Here is a 21,056-nt window from a genome sequence, read left to right on the forward strand (position 1 = left end):
GTCTTTCCCTCAAACACGCATGACCGAAGCTCTATAAATAGAGCTCTTAGCCAAACCAAAAAAGAAAGAGAGAAACAGAGAGAATGAGACGCTGCCAAAGGGCCAAAAAATAAAAAAGTCAAACAATCCTCATCGTAGGGAGGAACCCAATGTCGAGCTTCCTGCACGAAGAAGAAAAAAAAAGGGTTAGTTTCATAAAAAAAAGAGAGTCAGAATACAAAAAAAAAAAGTCTCACCGAAACTTTGAAAGCAGATCTAGGGAAGTGGAGACTTTTTTTTATGAAAAGGATCTCGGATCTAAACTCAGGAGGTCAAGAGAAACATTTTGGTGTTTTCTGAAAATTTTTTGACCACCGACGACGGCGACCGGTGACTGGCAAACGACGACAACGGTGGCCGGTTGGCACTGCGTTCGGCTGAAGAAGAAGAAAAAAATAGGTTTTTTTTTAGAAGAAAGGAAAAATAACCGAAAAAAATTTGAACCTTTTATATAAACGGTGAAAACCAAAACGACGTCGTTTCGATAAACGCCAAAACGACGTCGTTTAGGTCAAAGAGGATCTGTGCGTTGACTCGGACCTAACCCGTGGTCCGCGTAACAGACCCACTAACTCGGCTTCTCAGCGGCTCTGAATCGGTTTGATTAGACCAGACCGAGTCGTTCCTTGGATCGATCAGGACCTCGCCTTAGCCGGTTCAACCGAACCACAGCTGAAGCGAACCTTTTTCAGTCCAACCAAACCGCCATTGACTGGACCGTTGACTGATCCGGTTCAGGTAAAAAAATTTTTTTTTTGAATTTTTAAAATTTTTTTTATATTATTATTTTTGTTATTTTAAGTATTTTTTTATTCTTGCATGATAAATTTCTAAATTTGTTAAAATAAGTGTTTAATTGTTTTAATAATAATAAAATTGAAAACAAGTAATAATTAAAAATATTATTAAAAATACTAAAAAATAATAATTATTATTATTTTCCTTGCCTAAATGTTGGAGAGAATAAAAAATATTTTTTTAAATAAAACAATTTCGCCTAAATGTTGAAAAATTATTATTAATAAATTTTTGTAAAAAATATATATAAGAAATTTTTAATTAATTTTTAAAAATCATTAAAATCGAACTTGCTTTGAAAATTCACCTAGATGTTGAGAATTTTTAGAGATCTTCATATTTTCTTAAAAACGAAACCTTAAACACTAATTCTTAATTTTCAAAATCCTAGGTTTCTAAAACCCCTAAAATCCAAAATCTTAAAGTCCAAAATCCTAAAGTCTAAAACCCCTAAAATTTGAAACCCCTAAAATCTAAACCCTTAAAATCCAAACCCTTAAATCAAAACCCCAAACCTCAAATTTTAAAACTGAAACCCTAAAATGTTCAAACTCTAAAATCAAAACCCTAAACCTTCCATAGCTTAAAACCAAACCCTAAAACCCTCAAAACTTAAATCCAAACCCTTAAAATCCGAATCTTCAAAATCTTGAAACCCTAACCTTGAAAACTTCTACCCAAGCCCTTACTTAAAACATCCTAAAAATCCTAAAGATACGTGTGAAAATTTCATTTGAAGCAATTTGTTCCCGAATGCCGCCTAGATGATGGAGTATTTAGAAAATTTTACTTCGTTAAGTCTTTTCACACGATTTTTTAATTCGCATTAATAATAAGATTAATGAATAAAAGTATAATAGTAAATAGGGATCTTAAATATAAACAGTCGCACCTAAACTCTGCCTAGATGTTGGAGAGTTGGGGTGGTCTCATTATACTTAATAATCTAACTTTTAAATTGCATTTCGTTTTACATGACATTCATTAGCATACATACGTTAACATGTTATCATCGATAATTGTTTACAATATTATCTCTTTAATTTTTATTTACTATTTGATGATAAAATATTTTATAATAAAAAAGAATAATACATTTTGAAAATTTTTTTTGTGATATTATAAAATAAAATAAAAATAACATTTCGAAAGAAATAATTCTTGGTACTTTGCCTAGATGTTGGAGAGTCACTAACAATTATTTTCTATAAAGATTGTTATGTCATTTTAAGGATTATTGTGTTAAATCTTAAGCGAAATGAGTTATTTTAAATTCTGCCTAGATGTTGAAGAATTTTAAGATAATTCTTTAACTTAAAGATTTTCTCAATTTTCTAAATAAAAATTTTAGCAAAAATTTTATTTTTCCAAATGAAGGGAATTAGTGTTAAATTAAAACCACTTTTATCCAACGCCAAAAATAACACGTAATTAAATGGTACCAATTTATGAGCATTGTGGGGGTGCTAATCCTTCCCCACACATAACCGACTCTTGGACCTAATCTGATTTTTCGTAGATCAAAATTTTTCTTTTTGATAAACTTTAAACTCGTTTTTATAGTTTTATTAAAAAGATAAACTTTTGAGTAGCTAATTACACCTTAAAAAAGATTGGTGACGACTCCCTATTTATTTCGATTTTAAAACTCTTTTACGTCTGACGGTCCTGAAATCGTTACGACAGCTTGACGACTCCACTGGAAAAAGGTGAGAGTCAGGCCAAAATTTTAATTATACACTATTAACAATGGCTGGATTTAATTGGTTTTATTTAATATTTAGTTTAATTCCCTTTCTTTTAATTTTTCAAAATAATATATATATACAAGTTAATAAACAGAATAAATTGCATGTTAGTTGTTATTTTGATTTTGTTATTTTGATTTATTTATTTGGATTAATACATTGCTTTACACACACTTTGCATATTCGCTTACATGCATGAGCTCTATATCTGGGCTCTACCCTTTTTAGGAGAAAGTGAAGTAGCTACGCTCTCGTGAGGTGATAACCTCTGCATTTGCTAGCAAAACACTTCCATTCAGATTGAACCCTTTCCATTAACAACCCATAATAGGCAAGGATCGGGGAACCTTACTAGTCTATAATAGGTGATGATGTGAGGAATAGTCTAGGAACCTTTAGACATATAAATCCTAACCCAACATATCGTGAGCCATAGGAAACCTGCCTAGGATAGAGCCATGCCACCTTTTTAGAAAATTACCAAAAATTAGGACATTATACGTTATATTATTTTGTTGTATGGTTATTATATTATTTTTCTTACTTATTTGTTTTGAATTCTTGAGTCATTTTATTTTATTTTATTTTTATTGTATATATATATTCTTTGAGTTTGTGCATTATATTTGAATATGTGGTATTTATTTTAGGTCAATCATTGAAAAAAAAAAAAGAGGCAAAAGAACATTTTCAAAGATTAAGGATTTTTCTTAAATTCTTTGTTTATTGGTCGAATAAAGACTAATTTTCAAGCCTTATTTATTTCATTTTTCCTTCTCAAAACAAAAAATTTTGTATTTTACTACATTTTTCGCATTTCATGCATCATGATGAAATAATACATGTATCCCATCCCATGCGCATCATGATAGGATAATATGAGCATTCCATCCCATCCACATCAATGGACAGTGCATGCATCCCATGTTATACACTTGTTGATAAATGATACATGCCTACCATACGCGTGTATTCATGTAAACATACTTTGTGTGTCTTTGTTTTTGTGATATTCATTTAATAAGGGTAATAGTCTAGAATTTTTTGTCTAAGTCTCGAAATAAAATGTCTGTCTTGGTAGAAATTAGAATGGCAAAAATGAGAGATCAATTGGAAGCAAGGATTAGTGCTTTGGAATTGAATCAAGAGGAATTATGGCTCGAGCTTCAAGAGATGAAACGAAAAATGACTCATTTGATAAAAATGGTTAAAGGTAGTAGTGGAGTTGAGTTTATTCCTCCTCAAGGATCGTTGTCACTTTCGATTCCATGAAGTCAAGATCAATCGGCTCCTATTAGTCCTAGTACTTTTTCAGAACAAACTAAGGCATTGGGTGATTTGAACAGTGATCGAAGTTTGGACGAACTCAAGAGAGGAATGGGTGAATTAGCCATGCAAATAATTGAGCTCAAAAGTTTGATTTCCAATAAGGAGTCACCTGGCTTCAAACAACCATCATCAACTATTTCAAATCGTAACCCGTACCTAAATCTTCCTTATGACTACTTCCAACCTCATTTCCAAGCACCTAGAATTAAGCCCCCAAGTGTCATGCAACTTTTAAATTTTTCACACTTGAATTCACGTCCCCCACCTTACATTCACAATCATTTATTCAGCATGCTATCCAATCACCACTTTATCAGCCCAATCTTCAATCCAGAGTTTTTCAATTCACCTTGAAACTAACTATACCAGCACTTTTTCAGTAAAACAAACCAATCATAGGATAAAAAAACTCTAATAATACCAAAAAAAAGTTTTTATTGATCTAATACCCATGTCCTACACAGAGTTATACCCGCTGCTTATAGGGAACTACCTTATTACCTCCATCTCTGTTGAACCTCGCAAATCACCTTTTTCCAAATGATATGACCCAAATGCCCAATGTGAATACCATTTTGATGTTGTGGGTCATTTTTTGAAAGACTGCATAGCTTTAAAACATAAGGTACAGGGATTGATGAAAGTCATATATCTGAGTTTTGATGCCAAGATGAAGCTAGTTATTCATAAAAATCTTTCTTTGATTCATGTCAAAATGGTAGGCAGTACTACAAGTAACAGTAAAGTTGGTCAGGATGATGAATAAAAAGCCTTTTAAGGAAAGAGTTATCCTCTCTAGTAATCATAGTCAACTATTTTTTAGGTAAGACAAAGGGAAGTGAGAGCAGGTCTGGCACTTTTTGGCTCCAGCCCTAGAATGGTTTATGATGTGTAAACTTGATAATTTTAGAATGAATGAAAACTTCTTTTAATCTAGATTTTTTATGAATTGATGCCTCTGTCCACCTTTAATAATTGGAGCCAATGAAAAAGAGTGACGGTTGTGAATATACTTTCATCGAACTTTTAAAGAGAAAAGAATGTCTTTAGATAACCCAGCCAGAATATATGATGAAACTCGAGTTTTTCTCTTTTAATAATAATAAAATTTGGCTTGCATATCATGCATCATCTGTTTAAATTCATTATTTTTCATGCTAGTTAAAGACAAAAGATGATGATTGCGAATATGCTTTTGTTAAACCTTCAAAGCCAAAAGATTTTTGATAATAAAATTCATGTTGTGCATTTTTTACGTCTGATAATTAATAAAAGGTGCAATGATAGCTATCCTAAGAAACGAGGTCAGTTGAGTCTACACGCTATAGCACTCGAGTTAGTACCAAAATCATGAAAAATAAAGATGCCAATCGAATGGACATAGTAGAAAAGGCCCAAGGAGAGATCAATGAAATAGTTACGAGAATGCAACAAAACATGAATAAACAACTGGCAGAATTAAAACAGATGATAGTGAAATTGACAAAAGGAAAAGAAGTTGTTGAAACGCACAGGACAAAGGAGGAAATAGCTATCGAGACACCATTGTATCCATCTGGGTTCACATATGTTCAAGATCTCCATGTGTCACAAGCACTTCCAATAACTCATCAACCTTATATTGGCCATTTTATCAAGTTCCTATAAGTTCAGACAAATATCAATCCTGTGCATACTCCTCACGATTTTACTACTGTGCCTAATGTGGATGATCATAAAGGATTAAAGAAATTCAAAAGGGTATCAGATCCATCAAAAGATATAGTGATGAAAGATGAGTATGATCTGTTGGAAGGGAGATTGAAAGCAATTGAAAGCCATGATGTGTACGAGAATGTTGGCGTCAGTGAACTTAGTCTAGTACCCGATCCTGTTATTCCATCAAAATTTAAAGCCCCAGATTTTGAGAAGTACAATGGAATGAAATACCCTTTAATACACATTACCATGTACTATCGAAAGATGACAGGTTACACTCATGATGATAAATTATTAATCCATTACTTTCAAGATAGTCTCACTGGACTTGCAGCAAGATGGTATGCTCAGTTAGATCGAAGTAAGATTTGCTCTTAGAATGAATTGGCTAGGGCTTTCCTAGTATACAATATAAGTATGTTGAAGATAGGGTGCCAGATAGGTTGTTATTACAGAACATGAAAAAAAGATCAACTGAAACATTCAAAGAATATGCACATAGATGGAGAGACATAGTAACTCAAGTACAACCACCCTTGTCAAAGAAAAAAATTACTGTTTTGTTTGTCAATTCTTTGGACACTCCCTATTATGAAAGAATGATTGGAAATATCTCTAAAAACTTTTCAGACATGATAATTTTTGGTGAAATTGTAGAAAATACAATCAAAGTGGCAGGATTAAGTTAAAAGATACGACAGATGTTGAAAAAGAAAGTACATCAAAATAGAATAAAAGAAAGGTACAAGCAGTCATAATAGAGGGGCATATACCTCATAGCTTTATCTTGTATGATCTTTATCTTGTTTATCAACCTCATCACCCTGCCATAAGCCATATATCTCAAAACTCATATCTTTGTCAACCAAGCTAGCATTTGAGCTTTCCAGTAAATTCCCATCCTCAAATGGTCATTCATGATCTTGTTCCTACATTTGAACCCATTACCCAACTAACAAAGAATCGAGAAAGACTAAGGAATGATTAAAAGAAATTGCCTATCCCTATTTCTCACCTTTTACCTTTGCTAATAAAAAAGTCGATATCTCACTCTTGTGCCTCTGAAAACAACACCCAATCCATCAACAAGGAGTTACAATCCCAATAACAAGTGTGATTACCATATGGGGGCAATTGGCCACTCAACTGAAAAATACAGGCAGTTGAAAGAAAAGGTTGAAGATCTTATCAAGAATGGTATTCTGACTCCAAAGGTAATAGAACAATAAAAGTTGTTGACTCTATTCAATTGTCAAATGTGAGAAGTTGAGATGAAAAAAGAGGTTTCGAGTTTTGAAAATCAGGATAGGATGATTTTTTTTACTGTATATGTATGACATGTGCATTATGTCTCTAGAAGTTATCTAACTTATTTTGGAAGAATTTTTTGGATCTTTTTCATGAAATTTTCTCTTTATGCATTTATTTGAATAAAAGTCCCACATAAGTAACTTTCAAAAATAAAAAAAAATTAAAAAAAAGAAAAAAGAGAAAAAAAGTTTTATTTTGTAATAAAGATGGAAAGATTTTTAAGGGAAATGGTGATTACTATTAGGAAAATCTCATCAAATACTTCCACACCTTTTCAAATACTTTCATGACTCTAATCACTTAAATGATTGGACTCATCAACCATAACCTTTTAAGGAATGTGAGTTTGAGTTCAGACCTTAAAGGGTCGATAATCTTTTCTTGGGCAAAGAACAAAAGAGATTAATTTTGAAAGTTTGTTTTGAATTTTAAAAATTAGATACTCTTTCAAATTTTTAATTGATAATTCAATGTGTGTCAAAATTTTGCTATGACCATGGATACAAAAATGCTTGAGCCTTTTTCTTAAATAACCTTTGTTCCATGTCTTAAGGCACATTGAGAAAAAAAAAATCCCTTTTTGCCTAAGATAATTTATTTCATACCTTTATACCTTTTCTCTTCCTTTCACCAAGAAAATGTCAAAAAAATTTTAGAGCCTAAAGAGCCTTTTTGAACTATACGATCGATCCTATAGACTTGATCGTCATTAGAACATTGAGTAAAAAGAGATGGGGCATCAAAAACAAAAAAACAAAAAAATAAAAACAAAAAAAAGTAAAAAAAAAAAGGGACATCTTCAATGATTTGCTTTTCTAGCCAAGTGATCATGTTTGAAATGATGAATGGCCATCTTTCTCTATCCTTCTCATACATAAAATTATCTATTTGCTACCTATTTGAGCCTATTAAATTTTTTATTCTAAAATAAACCTTAGCCAATGATCATTTTCTACATTAGAGGGCAAAATTAGGATACAAAAGTATCCGATAATTGAAAGCATCTAACATGCCCTTCGGAGGTGAAAGTCTGAGGTAAAAAGTGAACAAGACTTCAATTGAAATTTCAAGATTCAAGAAAGTGAATAGCTAAAGACGAAGTTAAGTATTTCTAAGGCAAAACAAAGAAAACTTAGAGATAAGAATTTGAAGCTTCAATTAGAATAAAAAAAAAATCAAATAAAAAAAATATGTACCTTGAAAATGAGAATTCAAAGAAAAAAAAAGGTGAGTAAAGTTACTGAAATTAAAGCCAAATGTTTAAAAAAAAAGGGGTAAAAAAAAAAAGTCAGAGAATGCTTATCAGGATCCTTAGCTTAATCACCCTGAATAACATATTTTGAGCCTATGTATCCTTTCTTTCAGAACCCTTAACCTCAGCCTACATTACACACCCTGAAAAGCTCATTTTGATCAAATGTGGATACTTGGATTGAATAGCAATATCCTTGAATTTGTATATACTTGTTGAATTCTTCATTGATAAAAAAAAATATAGCTCTAAGGTGAAAACCGCAAAAGGGCAGTTTAGAGCTAAAGTCATTTTTGAGGCATCATAATGAATTTTAGAGTTTCAAGGTTCTATCCGAAATAGAAGATCTCGATACAAAGCCTTTTGAAGGACTAGTACCCATTAAAGACTTTCTTTAAAAAAAAAAGGGTCGACCTTATTTTCTTCTCATATCTTATTTGAAAAGTAATGGCTAGTTTTGACTCACATTGAAGTATCGCGTTTTCAATAAAAGAAGTGTTTTAAAAAATTATCTCTTTTGTGAGCCCAAGAGAAATCCTTACAACCCTCACCGAGCTTTACATGAGATATGCCACCAGTGAAAAAAATTAAATTGTCAATTACCTTACCCATGAGCTTTCCAAATAGTAATCATCAATTTTCAAGAGATTTAAAAGTCTTGAGTTTTAAATTTTTTCATTCAATTGCAAAGATATTTTATGTAGGGTAATTTTTTATCACTTTTAAAATTTTCAGAGATTATTTGAGTATTTTGTACATAATACTGAGATCATTTTTTTAGGTGAAAATGAAACAATGAAAATTTAAATAGAAATTAAAAAAAAAAGGATAAGAAGAGTATTTATATTTGCATCGTTTACATCTGCATCACAAGAAAAACATTCGTATTTGCATCACTTGCATTGGCATTTGTATAAGACATTTGCATTCACACCATAAGAAGAATTTACATTTGCATCATGACATCTGCATCCTAAGAAAAGGTATTTATAGGGGCACTACATGAAAAGGACATTGTCATTTGCATTGTGAAAAAGTCAAATGTATCAAGCATTTGCATTCTTACGTTGGCATTGACATTTGCATTGATACCTCCATTAGTATCATTTGATGAGAATAAACATTTGTATCATGTTTGCATTTATCAACTTTGTAAGTATTAAAAACAAAAAAAAAGAAAGAAAAATGGCATGTTTTTAAAATTTTAAAGTATCTATTTAAGATGAACTGTTCTCAATCAAGATTTTAAAACCTCTGTTTAAGAGGAACCAATTTCAATCAAGATTTCAAAGCCTCTGTTTAGAGGGAACCTTCCTCATAAAATATCTTTAGAGTCTTAAAAATCTCTGATCAAGCGAAAGCCATGTTTAAAAAGATTTTCAAATTTTTAAAGTTTCATTGCCTCTGATTATGAGGAGCATTCAAAGATTTTGAAATTTGTAAGACTTCCGGGCGTAATCTCTAAGACCTTCGAGCATAACTTTTAAGACCTCCGAGGATAATCTCTAAAACCTCTGCACACAACTTTCAAGACGTTTAAGTAAAAGATTTTTAAATTTTTAAAGTTTCATTGCCTTTGATTATGAGGAGCATTCAAAGATTTTAAGATTTGTAAAACCTCCGGGCATAACTTTCAAGACTTTCGAGCATGATTCTGTAAGACCTCCAGGCATAAATTCAATTCACGGTGTTATCTCGATCGATTCTTTATCTTTTGACTTGTGGTGTTATCCCAATCAATTTTGTAAGACCTTTGGACATAAATTTGATTCGCGGTGTTATCCCGATCGATTTTTTATTTTTCAACTTATGGTGTTATCTTAGTCGATTCTGTAAGACCTTCAGGCATGATTCTGTAAGACTTTCGGGCATGATTTCTAAGACCTCCGAGCATAATTTTGATTCGCGATGTTATCCCGATCGATTCTTTATCTTTCGACTTGTGGTGTTATCCCAGTCAATTCTGTAAGACCTTCGAGCATAATTTCGATTCACGATGTCATCTCGATCGATTCATTATTTTTGACTGGCGACGTTATCTAGTTGATTCTATAAGCCCTCCGAACTTGATTTTTAAGACCTCCAGGCATGATTTCTAAGACCTCCGGGCATAAATTCGATTCGCGGTGTTCTTCTAATTGATTTTTTATTTTTCTAACTTGAGGTTTAGTCCCAGTCGTTGTTAATCTTTGACTCGTGATTTAATCTCGATCTTTTTTATTCTCTGATTCACGGTTCAATCCCGATCTCTTTAATTTAAAATCACAGTTTAATCTCGATTGTTGTTGTTAACCTCTGACTCGTGGTTTATTCTCGGTCTTCTTATTTTTTGACTTGTGATTCAATCCAAGTTAACATCATTTTTTAACTCGCAGTTCAATCTCGATCTTTTTATTCTCTGATTTACGGTTCAATCTCGATCTCTTTAATTTAAAATCGTAATTTAATCTCAATTGTTATTGTTAACCTTTGACTAGTGATTTATTCTTGATCTTTTTTTTTTTTACTTGCGATTCAATCCAAGTTAACGTTCTTTTTTGATTCGCGGTTTAATCCCGATCTCTTTATTCTCTGATTTATGATTTAATCCTAATCCTTAGTATTTCTCTTACTCGTGACTTAATCCCAATCTCTTCATTTTTGACTTGTGATTCAATCCAAGTTCAATCCTGATCTTGTTATTCCTTGACTCGCAGTGTCGTCCTGATCACTTTTTTTATTATTCGACTTTCAATGTTGCCTTAATCGATTTTTTATTTTTCAACACACGATGTCGTTTTCTTTATCACTTAACTTGACCTGTAAAAAAAAAAGAAAAAAAATCTGTTTGGATTTCGAATAAACTTGTTGTCTTTGTCTTTGCCCTATTACTGATTATCAGTAATGTGCAAAGATGGGCAGTTGTGGACATTAATTTTGTCCCAAAAAATAAAAATAAAAATATTGTTAAATATAAAATACGAAATACAAAAAAAATACCAAAAATAATACAAAATACAAAAAAAGGAACAAAAAACAAAAAAAATCGAGGATGGCAGTGGTGCCATCCCCGGCACCACTACCACCATGCCCTACACCCATCTCTTACCATGCCCTACCTCCCACCCCTCTGATCACCTAACCCTATCACTGCCAGATGTGGCCAAAAAAATAAAAGAGGCATGGGACTCGTGCTTACACCCCATGCTGAGCCCCATGCCCTTCCCTCAAACACGCACGATCGGAGCTCTATAAATAGAGCTCCTAACCAAACCAAAGAAGAAAGAGAGAAACGGAGAGAATGAGACGCTGCGAAAGGGCAAAAAAATAATAAAAAAAATTAAACAGTCCTCCTCGTAGGGAGGAACCTAGCGCCAAGCTTCCTGCACGAAGAAAAAAAATGGTCAGTTTTATATAAAAAAGAGTCAGAATACAAAAAAAAAGTCTCACTGAAACTTTAAAAGCAAATCTAGGAAAATAGGGACTCTTTTTGGTGAAAAAGACCTCAAATTTGAACTCAGGAGGCTGAAAGAAACATTTTGATGTTTTCTGAGAATTTTTCAACCACCGACGACGGTGATCGATGATCGACGAATGATAGCGACGGCGGCCAGTCGGCATTGTGTTCGACTGATGAAGAAGGAAAAAAATAGGCTTTTTTTTAGAAGAAAGGAAAAATAATCGAAAAAAAATTTGAACATTTTATATAAACGATGAAAACCAAAACGACGTCGTTTAGGCCAAGGAGGATCTGCGCTTTGACCCAGACCGGACCTGGGGTTCGCGCAACCGACCCACTACCCCGGCTTCTCAACAATTTTGAATCGGTTTGATCAAATCGAACCGAACCGCTCCCTGGACCGACTTGAACCGCGCCTCAGTCGGCTCAACCGAACCACCACTGAACCGAACCTTTTTCGATCCAACCGAACTGTAATTGATCGAATTGTTGACCGGTCCGGTTCAGGTAAAAATAATTTTTTTTTGAATTTTTTTGAATTTTTTTATATTATTATTTTTGTTATTTTGAGTATTTTTTTTTTATTCTTGCATGATAAATTTTTAAAATTGTTAGAATAAGTGTTTAATTGTTTTAATAATAATAAAATTGAAAACAAGTAATAATTAAAAATATTATTAAAAATACTAAAAAATAATTATTATTATTATTTTTCTTGCCTAAATGTTGAAGGAAATAAAAAATATTTTTTTAAATAAAACAATTTCGCCTAGATATTGAAGAATTATTATTAATAAATTTTCGTAAAAAAATATATATAAGAAAATTTTAATTAATTTTCAAAAATCATTAAAATCGAACTTGCTTCGAAAATTCGCCTAGATGTTGGAGATTTTTAGAGATGTTCGTATTTTCTTAAAAATGACACCTTAAACACTAATTCTTAATTTTCAAAATCCTAGGTTTCTAAAACCCCTAAAATCCAAAATCTTAAAGTCCAAAATCCTAAAGTCCAAAACCCTTAAAATCCAAACCCTTAAAATCCAAAACCTTAAATCAAAACCCAAACCTCAAATTTTAAAACCGAAATCCTAAAATCTTCAAACTCTAAAATCAAAACCCTAAACCTTCCATAGCTGAAAACCAAACCCTAAAACCCTCTAAACTTAAATCCAAATCCTTAAAATTCGAATCTTCAAAATCTTGAAAATCATAACCTTGAAAACCTCTACCAAAGCCCTTACTCAAAACATCCTAAAAATCCTAAGGACATGTGTGAAAATTTCATTTGAGTCAATTTGTTCCTGAATGCCGCATAGATGATAATGTATTTAGAAAATTTTACTTCGTTAAGTCTTTCCACATAATTTCTTAATTTACATTAATAATAAGATTAATAAATAAAAAGTATAATTGTAAATAAGGATCTTAAATATAAAATAGTCGCACTTAAGCTCTGCCTGGATGTTGAAGAGTCGGGGTGGTCTCATTATACTTAAGAATTCAACTTTTAAATTGCATTTCATTTTACATGATATTCATTTGCATACATATGTTAACGTGTTATCATCGATAATTGTCTACAATATTATCTCTTTAATTTTTATTTACTATTTGATGATAAAATATTTTATAATAAAAAAGAATAATACATTTTGAAAATTTTTTTTTTGTGATATTATAAAATAAAATAAAAATAACATTCCGAAAGAAATAATTTTTAGTACTCTGTCTAAATGTTAGAGAGTCATTAACAATTATTTTTCTATAAAGATTGTTATTTCATTTTAAGGATTATTGTGTTAAATCTTAAGCGAAAAGAGTTATTTTAAATTCTGCCTAGGAGAATTTTAAGATAATTCTTTAACTTAAAGATTTTCTCAATATTTCTAAATAAAAATTTTAGCAAAAATTTTATTTTTCGAAATGAAAAGAATTAGTGTTAAATTAAAACCACTTTTATCCAACGCTAAAAATAGCGCGTAATTAAATGATACCAATTTATGGGCGTTGTGGAGGTGCTAATCTTTCCCCACACGTAACTCACTCTCGGACCCAACCTGATTTTTCATAGATCAAAATTTATCTTTTTAATAAACTTTAAACCAGTTTTTATAGTTTTATTAAAAAAATAAATTTTTGGATGGTCAATCAAACCCTAAAAAAGATTGGTGGCGACTTCCTGTTTATTTCGATTTTAAAACTTTTTTATGTCTAACGATCTCGAAACCGTTACGACAACTGGTAGTTAAACTATTAATCCGATGACTCAAAATTGTGAATGATTTAATATTCAATCGGATTCTAATAACTATAAATTGAATACATATTTATTTAGTATTAAAAATTTTTAATTATAGCTAACAGATTTATAATAATTTTATAAAGCTAGTTATGGAATTTAAAAAAATTATCAATGATAATTCTTCTTATGAAGTGTTGTGGTTTTAAATCTATTTTTGAAATTTGATTTATATAATATTTTAGCTCATAAATTGTCAACACATTTTTAAATGTGCTCAAGATGCTAGATTATTTTTCTCTTGATTTGGAAAGAAAAAATTTCCATTTTCGTTAGAACAAAAAATTCATACAGAACAAAAGAGAATAAAATCATGTACATTAATACTAAATGATTAGGGGTTAAACTTATTTCTTGTTTGACAAATGCCAAACTTTTGTTTTTTCTTTCACAGTTTTTCGAAGAAAAAAGTAGACTTAATTTTTCTCTCTTTCTCTCTCCTTTTTACTTTCCTTCATTTTAAAATTCTGCATAAAAAACAAGCAAAGGCTTCAATCCTCATCTCTTTTCAGTGGATAGTGAAGAGGTCAATTGATGTTATATTAAATCTAAATTTTTTTTTATAAAGTATATCTTATTATATTATTAATATATAAATATATATATATACATATGCAAGAAATATATTAATAAAATATACATGTTTTTAAAATTATAAGTTTTATCAATTTATAAATTAATGAATAAAGAAAAATAATACATTAAATAAATAATTTTATTTAAAATAATGAATCTTTTTTTTATGATTGTGAGTGATTTTCTTTCAAATAAATAAATAAATTAATTGTCAAATAATATATATTTTTTATCAAATCAAGAAAAATAAACTATATAATTAAAATAATAAAGTTTGAAACTTAAAGATTATAAAGTAATGATTTTTTTTAATCTTAAAAATAAAGTGGTTTAGGATTGATTTTTGTGTTAAAAAAATTGCATGATAGAAAAAAAATCTAAAGTAGAATTAAAAGTGAAGAATTATATGAAAAAGTGGAATTGTAATCAATTAAAAAGCATAGAAAAATATGTTAGATACTTAATTGGAGACCTTTAATCTTATTTGAGAAACTAAAGAGTTAATTTGGCTTTTATTAAATTTAAATTACTGTGATTTAATCTTTGTGATAAATTTTTTAATTTAAAAATTTATAGATAAGGATTTATTAATAAATAAATAGATAAATAATAATGTAATTTTAACGCATCTTTATTTTAATGAATAAAATAAAATTATTAAAGCATATAAAACTAAATAAATTAATAATTTTTTTTAGAGACCATTTAATTTTATCGTAACATAAATATTAGAAAATTTTAAAAATCTGGGGTTCAAGGCCCCTTCATTCCATAGCTGCGGTCCGCCAGTCTCTTTTACACCTAAAAGGGCCAATTTCTTTCATCAGAGAAAGATTCAACCATCGAAATCAAATATTCTTCTTCTTCTTCTATTTTTTTTTTTTTTTTGTTAAGTTTAGGGTGAAAGAAAGAAACAGATGGGATCCGATGGGAGCAAGGGCTCTTGTCCATGTCGAACGGTTACTGGTAGCGGGGATCCAAAGGGAAGAACAGAGTTTTCCATTTCATGATATTGTGTTGATCCCTACAAAGTGTTAAAAAGAAACTGTTTTCTCAACCTTGTTGTGGGTGATTTTGGTTTGGTTTTATTGCTGCTTCGAAATGGAATTGGGTCACCCCGAAATTTTCTTTCCGTGTTTTCTTAATAATTCTCAAGAGTTGTATGATAAATTACCTCTTAGAAACTTATAGTCTATCTTGCGGTGTTTTGCTTTGGGTTCTAGGCTTATGTAGAGTACTATCGTGGATTGGGTGATATTGTAATGATATTTTGCTCCTGAATTTCTTCAATAAAGATACTTTTGCGTTTTTCAATCCTCCTGCCTTGGAGCAATTTTTGGTGCAGGGTATGAGGCTTTTTGAAGATGAACATTTTTTTTCTTTTGATTTAACTGTAGAACAGAGGAGGGGTTTTGTTTGTTTTAGATGCAGGGTTTACGTTTGACGGGGTTATTTTCTGACTAAGCTTATCAAAAAGCTGTCAAATTTTTATCGGGTAGCCTGAGGAAAAAGTAGTACTATTTGTTCTAAAAACTCAACAATTTAAAATTTTAAAATTCAATATAACATTTTCTGAAAGAGTACAACTTTCGCAGCCGCAGCCGCAGCTGCAGAACGAAAGAATGAGACGGAGAAAGAATGGTTCTTCAAATAAGCACCCAAATCCGTCTGAAGAAGAAGAAAAACAAGAAAAGAAATATTCAGATTATTCAAAGAATGTATTGGTGATTTGTTTGGGTTTTCGAATGCTGAACGCTCTGTTGATTCAAACTTACTTTAATCCAGATGAACACTGGCAAGCCCTTGAAGTTGCTCATCGCATCGCCTTTGGGTATTTGTCATTTCTCTTTAAAACTGTTACTAAATTATCATTCTTGAAAATAGTTTTTCAAGCATTGGAATGTGTTGGAAATGGTTGTTTAGTGATATCTGGTAGAAAAGTGATGATGGGTTTTATGTCTTTGTTTTGTTTTGTGAAATAGATAGGTATGGTCCTTCGACATGGGAGTGCGAGAAGGGAATTCGAAGCTACTTGCATCCGATGGTGTTTGCCCTCTTCTACAAACTTCTCACATTATTGGGTCTTGATACACCATGGTTCATGGTAAGTATAAATATCGTTTTCGTTCAATTTCTGCCTGCATAGATATGACTATTTTTATGTGCATGATATCTTTGTGAATCCATGTGTGAGTTGGTGTTTGTGCATTTTTTTTCACTGTGTACATCTACATGGGCATATACTATATGGAATAATCGATATCTCACATTTTGAACAATAGGATATAGTATGAATATAATTACATTAGTTTTTGTGGTTTCATTCTTCTTTAACGTTTGGCTTGTGTGCCTAACTACTTTTTACTAAATTTACTGTTGTTAATTTAATTTTCACTGCTAAAATAATCTTTATTAAAAGTGAGATAGAGATTTTTGCTTAAGAAATTTTCATATAAAATTCATCAAGTTTGACCTTTTATGGTGATGGTGAAGAGTCTTACTAGTTACGACAGTTACATGTACTTGCTTATCTTCGTAGGAAATTCCACAACCAATAGCTTTTGATTTCTTTGGAGCTTTAAGATAGAGAAGTGAAAATAACTAAATATTTGATAGCAGGATGCTTTTATTGTTTTATAGCCTTATTGGACGACCTGAATTCACTAGACCAGCAATTGGTCAGGGTTTTGACCTTGATTCCTCTGAGGCATAAGTGGATTTAGCCCTTGAGATGGTGCCATCTGAACTGTATGCATGGCAAGATTACAAAGAAAAGTGGATTTTGAATTTTGTGTTTACATTTTTAACATTGTATTTATAGAACCATGATTTTTGTCATTTCTTTGCTGACAGATGTTCATATCTATTGCTAATAAGTATCTATAAGACAATGGCTATGTTTGAATTCTTGTGTTTTATGTAAAAAGGTATTATCTATTTTGTTTTTCTCAACAAAACATCAATAAATAATGAAGCTTTGGGTTCACAAATTGTGCCTTATTTTTTGTTTGCCAAAGACACCTTGCTTATACCCATTGTTCTCTGATTTGTAGATGAAGGCCCCGCGTTTGCCGCAACCCATATTTTCTGCAGTTGGCAATTTGTACTTGTATAAACTTTCCCTTGTCCTGTTTGGTGATTGTGTTGCAAAGTGGGCAGTATCCTTTTGCTATATGTTCTTCGGAGGTTTTTTTGCTACCTTTTGCTATTAAGCTATTTTTCTGGTTGTTATTGTCACTGGAGCTTTTTTATGATGGATGATGTACTTAACCTTTTTTCAGCTATTTTCTCAATTGTCAAACTGGTTTGTGTTTTTCTTTTTCAATTGTACATTATCAAATAGTTTGGAGACTGTTCTTACTCTTGTGGGCCTTTACGACTGGCCATCAATGAGAAGTTCTTCAAACAAAGTTCCTTCAGAATCAATGAAGTGGGGTTTGGCTCTAGCTGCATTAGCTTGCACCACTCGGCCAACAATTGCTATTACTTGGGTGTATGTTGGCACTTGTGAGTGGCTGAGATTTATATTTCTGGAGCTGGTTCCTATTGGGTAGGTATTTTTTTCTCCCTCTTTTTCCCTTAAATATTTTGTAGCTATTTGTGCTTAAAATTCTTCTGCTATTTTTCTCTATTCTATCTCTTTTATTGTTAATATAGAAAGTTATGCATAGTCATGGTTGAAATTCTTGTTACTAGGTACAATATGAAGCTATGACTGGTGAGTGCAACAAGTGAATAACACAAATGTTAATGTCATCTTGACTATAGTTGTCCACATGAGCGTACAGCTTCCAAATGAAATCCCTTTCAATGAATATTTCCATTTGTGCACATCATGTAGGAAAAGAGAAAAGAGAAAGGATGAGATAATGTGAAACATTTATACTATATGAGTTGGCACATAAGCTGAGTTTTGTCACTATATTATGTTTTTGTGATTAGACAATATAAACAATGAAACTTTAATAATGAATTTAACAATAAACAAAATTTCCTTTCACCCAACTATAGTCCTAAATTTCTTACTGAATGACTCAGTATCCTTAGTTCGATAATTACATTCATTATCATTAATAAGCTTAGAATTAAAAAATTGGAAGATGTAATTGATTAAAGTTAGAATTGTTCCTTTGGTATAAATTAAAATTTTTATTTCATAAGAAAGATAAATTTGGTTTTTTTCTTTTCCCCAAAGGCAATATCTTATGTCATGTATGGGACATGCCATGTTTTAAACATGAATTGCAGTCCACTTTTTTTGGTGGTAACCATTGGTGCTTAGAGCAGATGTGGTTAGGGATGTACCTTAGGCTTGCAATACACAGATAGAGCAACACATGAAAATGGATGGATGCACAATGTTCATTTCGCCTTCAAAGTGCTTAGATATTGTACATGTTTTTAGATATCAGTTGGAGTTCATTTCCTATTTTACTGTCTTCTTTGTGGATTATCTTACAATCTTTTTTCCTTATGTTATCAAGACTTTGGTGCTCGGACTTATGTGTTTATTGGATCTCCTAATGTATGGCTCCTGGATCTTATTACCGCTTAATTTTCTCAAGTTCAATTTTCTTTCTTCTGGCCGAGATTATTATGGAACTCACAAGTGGCACTGGTACTTCACTCAGGCATTTTCAGTGATGCTATTCAGTTATCTACCATTTTGTGTTGCTGGCATTATCAAGTCTAAATATTGGAGGCTTTCTGGGCTTACTCTGTGGGTTTTAGGACTTTACAGCATACTTGGTCACAAAGAATTCAGGCAAGTTTCCCTAAAGTATAATATCATGTACTTTGAGTCCACATGCATTTGATAATTCCTTATGTACCTTTTGTTCTGCTGTCTTCTACTTCATCTATTAACTGTAGGGTTGTCGTCCCTGTGCTTCCCGTAAGTTTGATATTCTCTGGATACTCACTAGCTGCACTTGAAGAATGTGTTTCTCCAAATGTTGAAGGGAAAAGATCTTCATGCATTTACAACAAATGTCCTTCGAAAAAGCAACTTGCTATCTTCTTCTTGCTTGCACCCAATATTCCAATGGCCCTCTATATGAGTTTGGTTCATCAGGTATAGTGACTTCCTCTTCAATGCAATCAAAGTTGCTTAGCTTCTGTCTTCTCTTCTTTATTACAACAGTTTCATTTGCTTGATCATTTCCATCATATGTGTCTGTGTGCATGTTTCTAATATTTGCTTTATTAATTGAAGTAAATTTCTCACATTGTTTTCCTTTTCATTTCTTTATAATTGTCCTAACTATGAAATAATAGAATCAGAAAAGATCCTTCACTATGTTGTTTTGTTGGACATTCTATTTTACTCCTGGTTCTCTTTCATATGATGCTCAAATCTCAAACTTGCAAGACGGAGAGGAACTGAGGATGTGATGAACCAACTATCTAAAGAAGCTGTGAAAGAGAAATTGAAAAGTATGATTTTCCTAATGCCCTGCAATGCCACACACTACTATTCCACTCTGCATCGCAGCCTGCCCATGTGGCTTTTAGATTGCTCACCAAGGTTAGTCATTGGCACGCTTTTTTTCCATGATATTTCTTTATGGTGTTGTTGCTTTGTAACTCTTATGCTATTCTCACATGACTTGCAGTGAAGAGAAGGGAATCCCTGAAAAATCGGACCTTTTCATGATGGATCCAGTTGGTTTTACAGTAGAATTTGCCAAAAATTGTCTCAACCTAGTCACATTGTATTGTTTGATTAAGAGGAAAAGCAATTAAGAAACTTTCTAGTTTCACATTCTTTTAGAGAGGTACATGCTAATGCCGGTTTGTTTTATCTCTTTGTCAAGCCATTCTTGTTGATGCTACTTGTGGTTCTTGCAATAAGCAATTTGTTCTTGATTTCTGCGGGTTAGAAGGTTTTTCCATGCTCACTTCAAGGTGGACAGTGATCTTCAAGCATCTGTTGTTGTATATGCTATGACTGGCACGTAAAAGTCAGATTCCAACACAACCAGTTTTGTAATCTAGCCTTGATCTTGCTGAACATTGTTTTCTTTACTCCTTTTGTTTTCTAATGTATGTAATTCATTGATTTTTTAGAAAAAATTGAATTCAAACTTGAGAAATATCTTCAAGGCATGGTTGATAAAAGATAGCTGATGATACACTACCATGCTCTATATGTAAGACTGTCCTTAATAACGAATCATGTTTTTCCTGCCCGAAGTACCTGCTTATGTTGTCGGGACAGAGTGCCGCTCGTTCTTTTAGAACTAGACCATTTACATTTTGGACACATTAATGTCACCTGTATTTATTTCAAAGATAATCTGATCTTAAACAGATTTATGGTTTTTCCAAGATGGGTCATGGAGTTGGATTTTTATGGTTGTCATTGTCTTGTAGTGGCAAAAATCCTTCATCAATGAATTATGGTGCATGAGTTGGTGAAGTTGATTCTTGAAACTTATTCTGAGACGGCAGTTAATAGATTTGTCCTTCCCCATTTATACTGGTAGTAATCCTACCATATCATAGTATTCATAAAAGATTTTCATAAAAGATTTTCATAAATGGTAATACAATGTAGAACTC

The 21,056-nt window shown here is 31.7% G+C and overlaps 1 protein-coding gene across 9 annotated transcripts; it reads left to right on the plus strand.

Moving 5' to 3' along the window:
* Positions 1–15,240: 15,240 nt before the first annotated feature.
* On the plus strand, positions 15,241–20,519 carry LOC111285223 (mannosyltransferase APTG1-like). Of its 9 annotated transcripts, none has more exons than XM_089762377.1 (9): positions 15,241–16,323; positions 16,475–16,596; positions 17,546–17,650; positions 17,774–18,042; positions 18,977–19,017; positions 19,124–19,257; positions 19,365–19,566; positions 19,770–20,019; positions 20,108–20,519. In XM_089762377.1, the coding sequence occupies exons 1-5, from the start codon at positions 16,278–16,280 to the stop codon at positions 19,014–19,016; spliced, it is 582 nt and encodes a 193-aa protein (XP_089618503.1). In that variant the 5' UTR covers positions 15,241–16,277; the 3' UTR covers position 19,017; positions 19,124–19,257; positions 19,365–19,566; positions 19,770–20,019; positions 20,108–20,519. The 9 variants fall into 9 exon arrangements, with proteins under 9 accessions (XP_089618503.1, XP_089618502.1, XP_089618498.1 ...); XM_089762376.1 differs by having other exon boundaries at positions 19,864–20,019; XM_089762372.1 differs by having other exon boundaries at positions 16,479–16,596; positions 19,864–20,019.
* Positions 20,520–21,056: the final 537 nt, after the last annotated feature.

This window comes from Durio zibethinus, chromosome 6 (genome assembly GCF_047325235.1).
Source record: "Durio zibethinus cultivar Kanyao isolate XHJ-2024 chromosome 6, ASM4732523v1, whole genome shotgun sequence".
In the NCBI taxonomy this organism is placed as follows: Eukaryota; Viridiplantae; Streptophyta; class Magnoliopsida; order Malvales; family Malvaceae; genus Durio; species Durio zibethinus.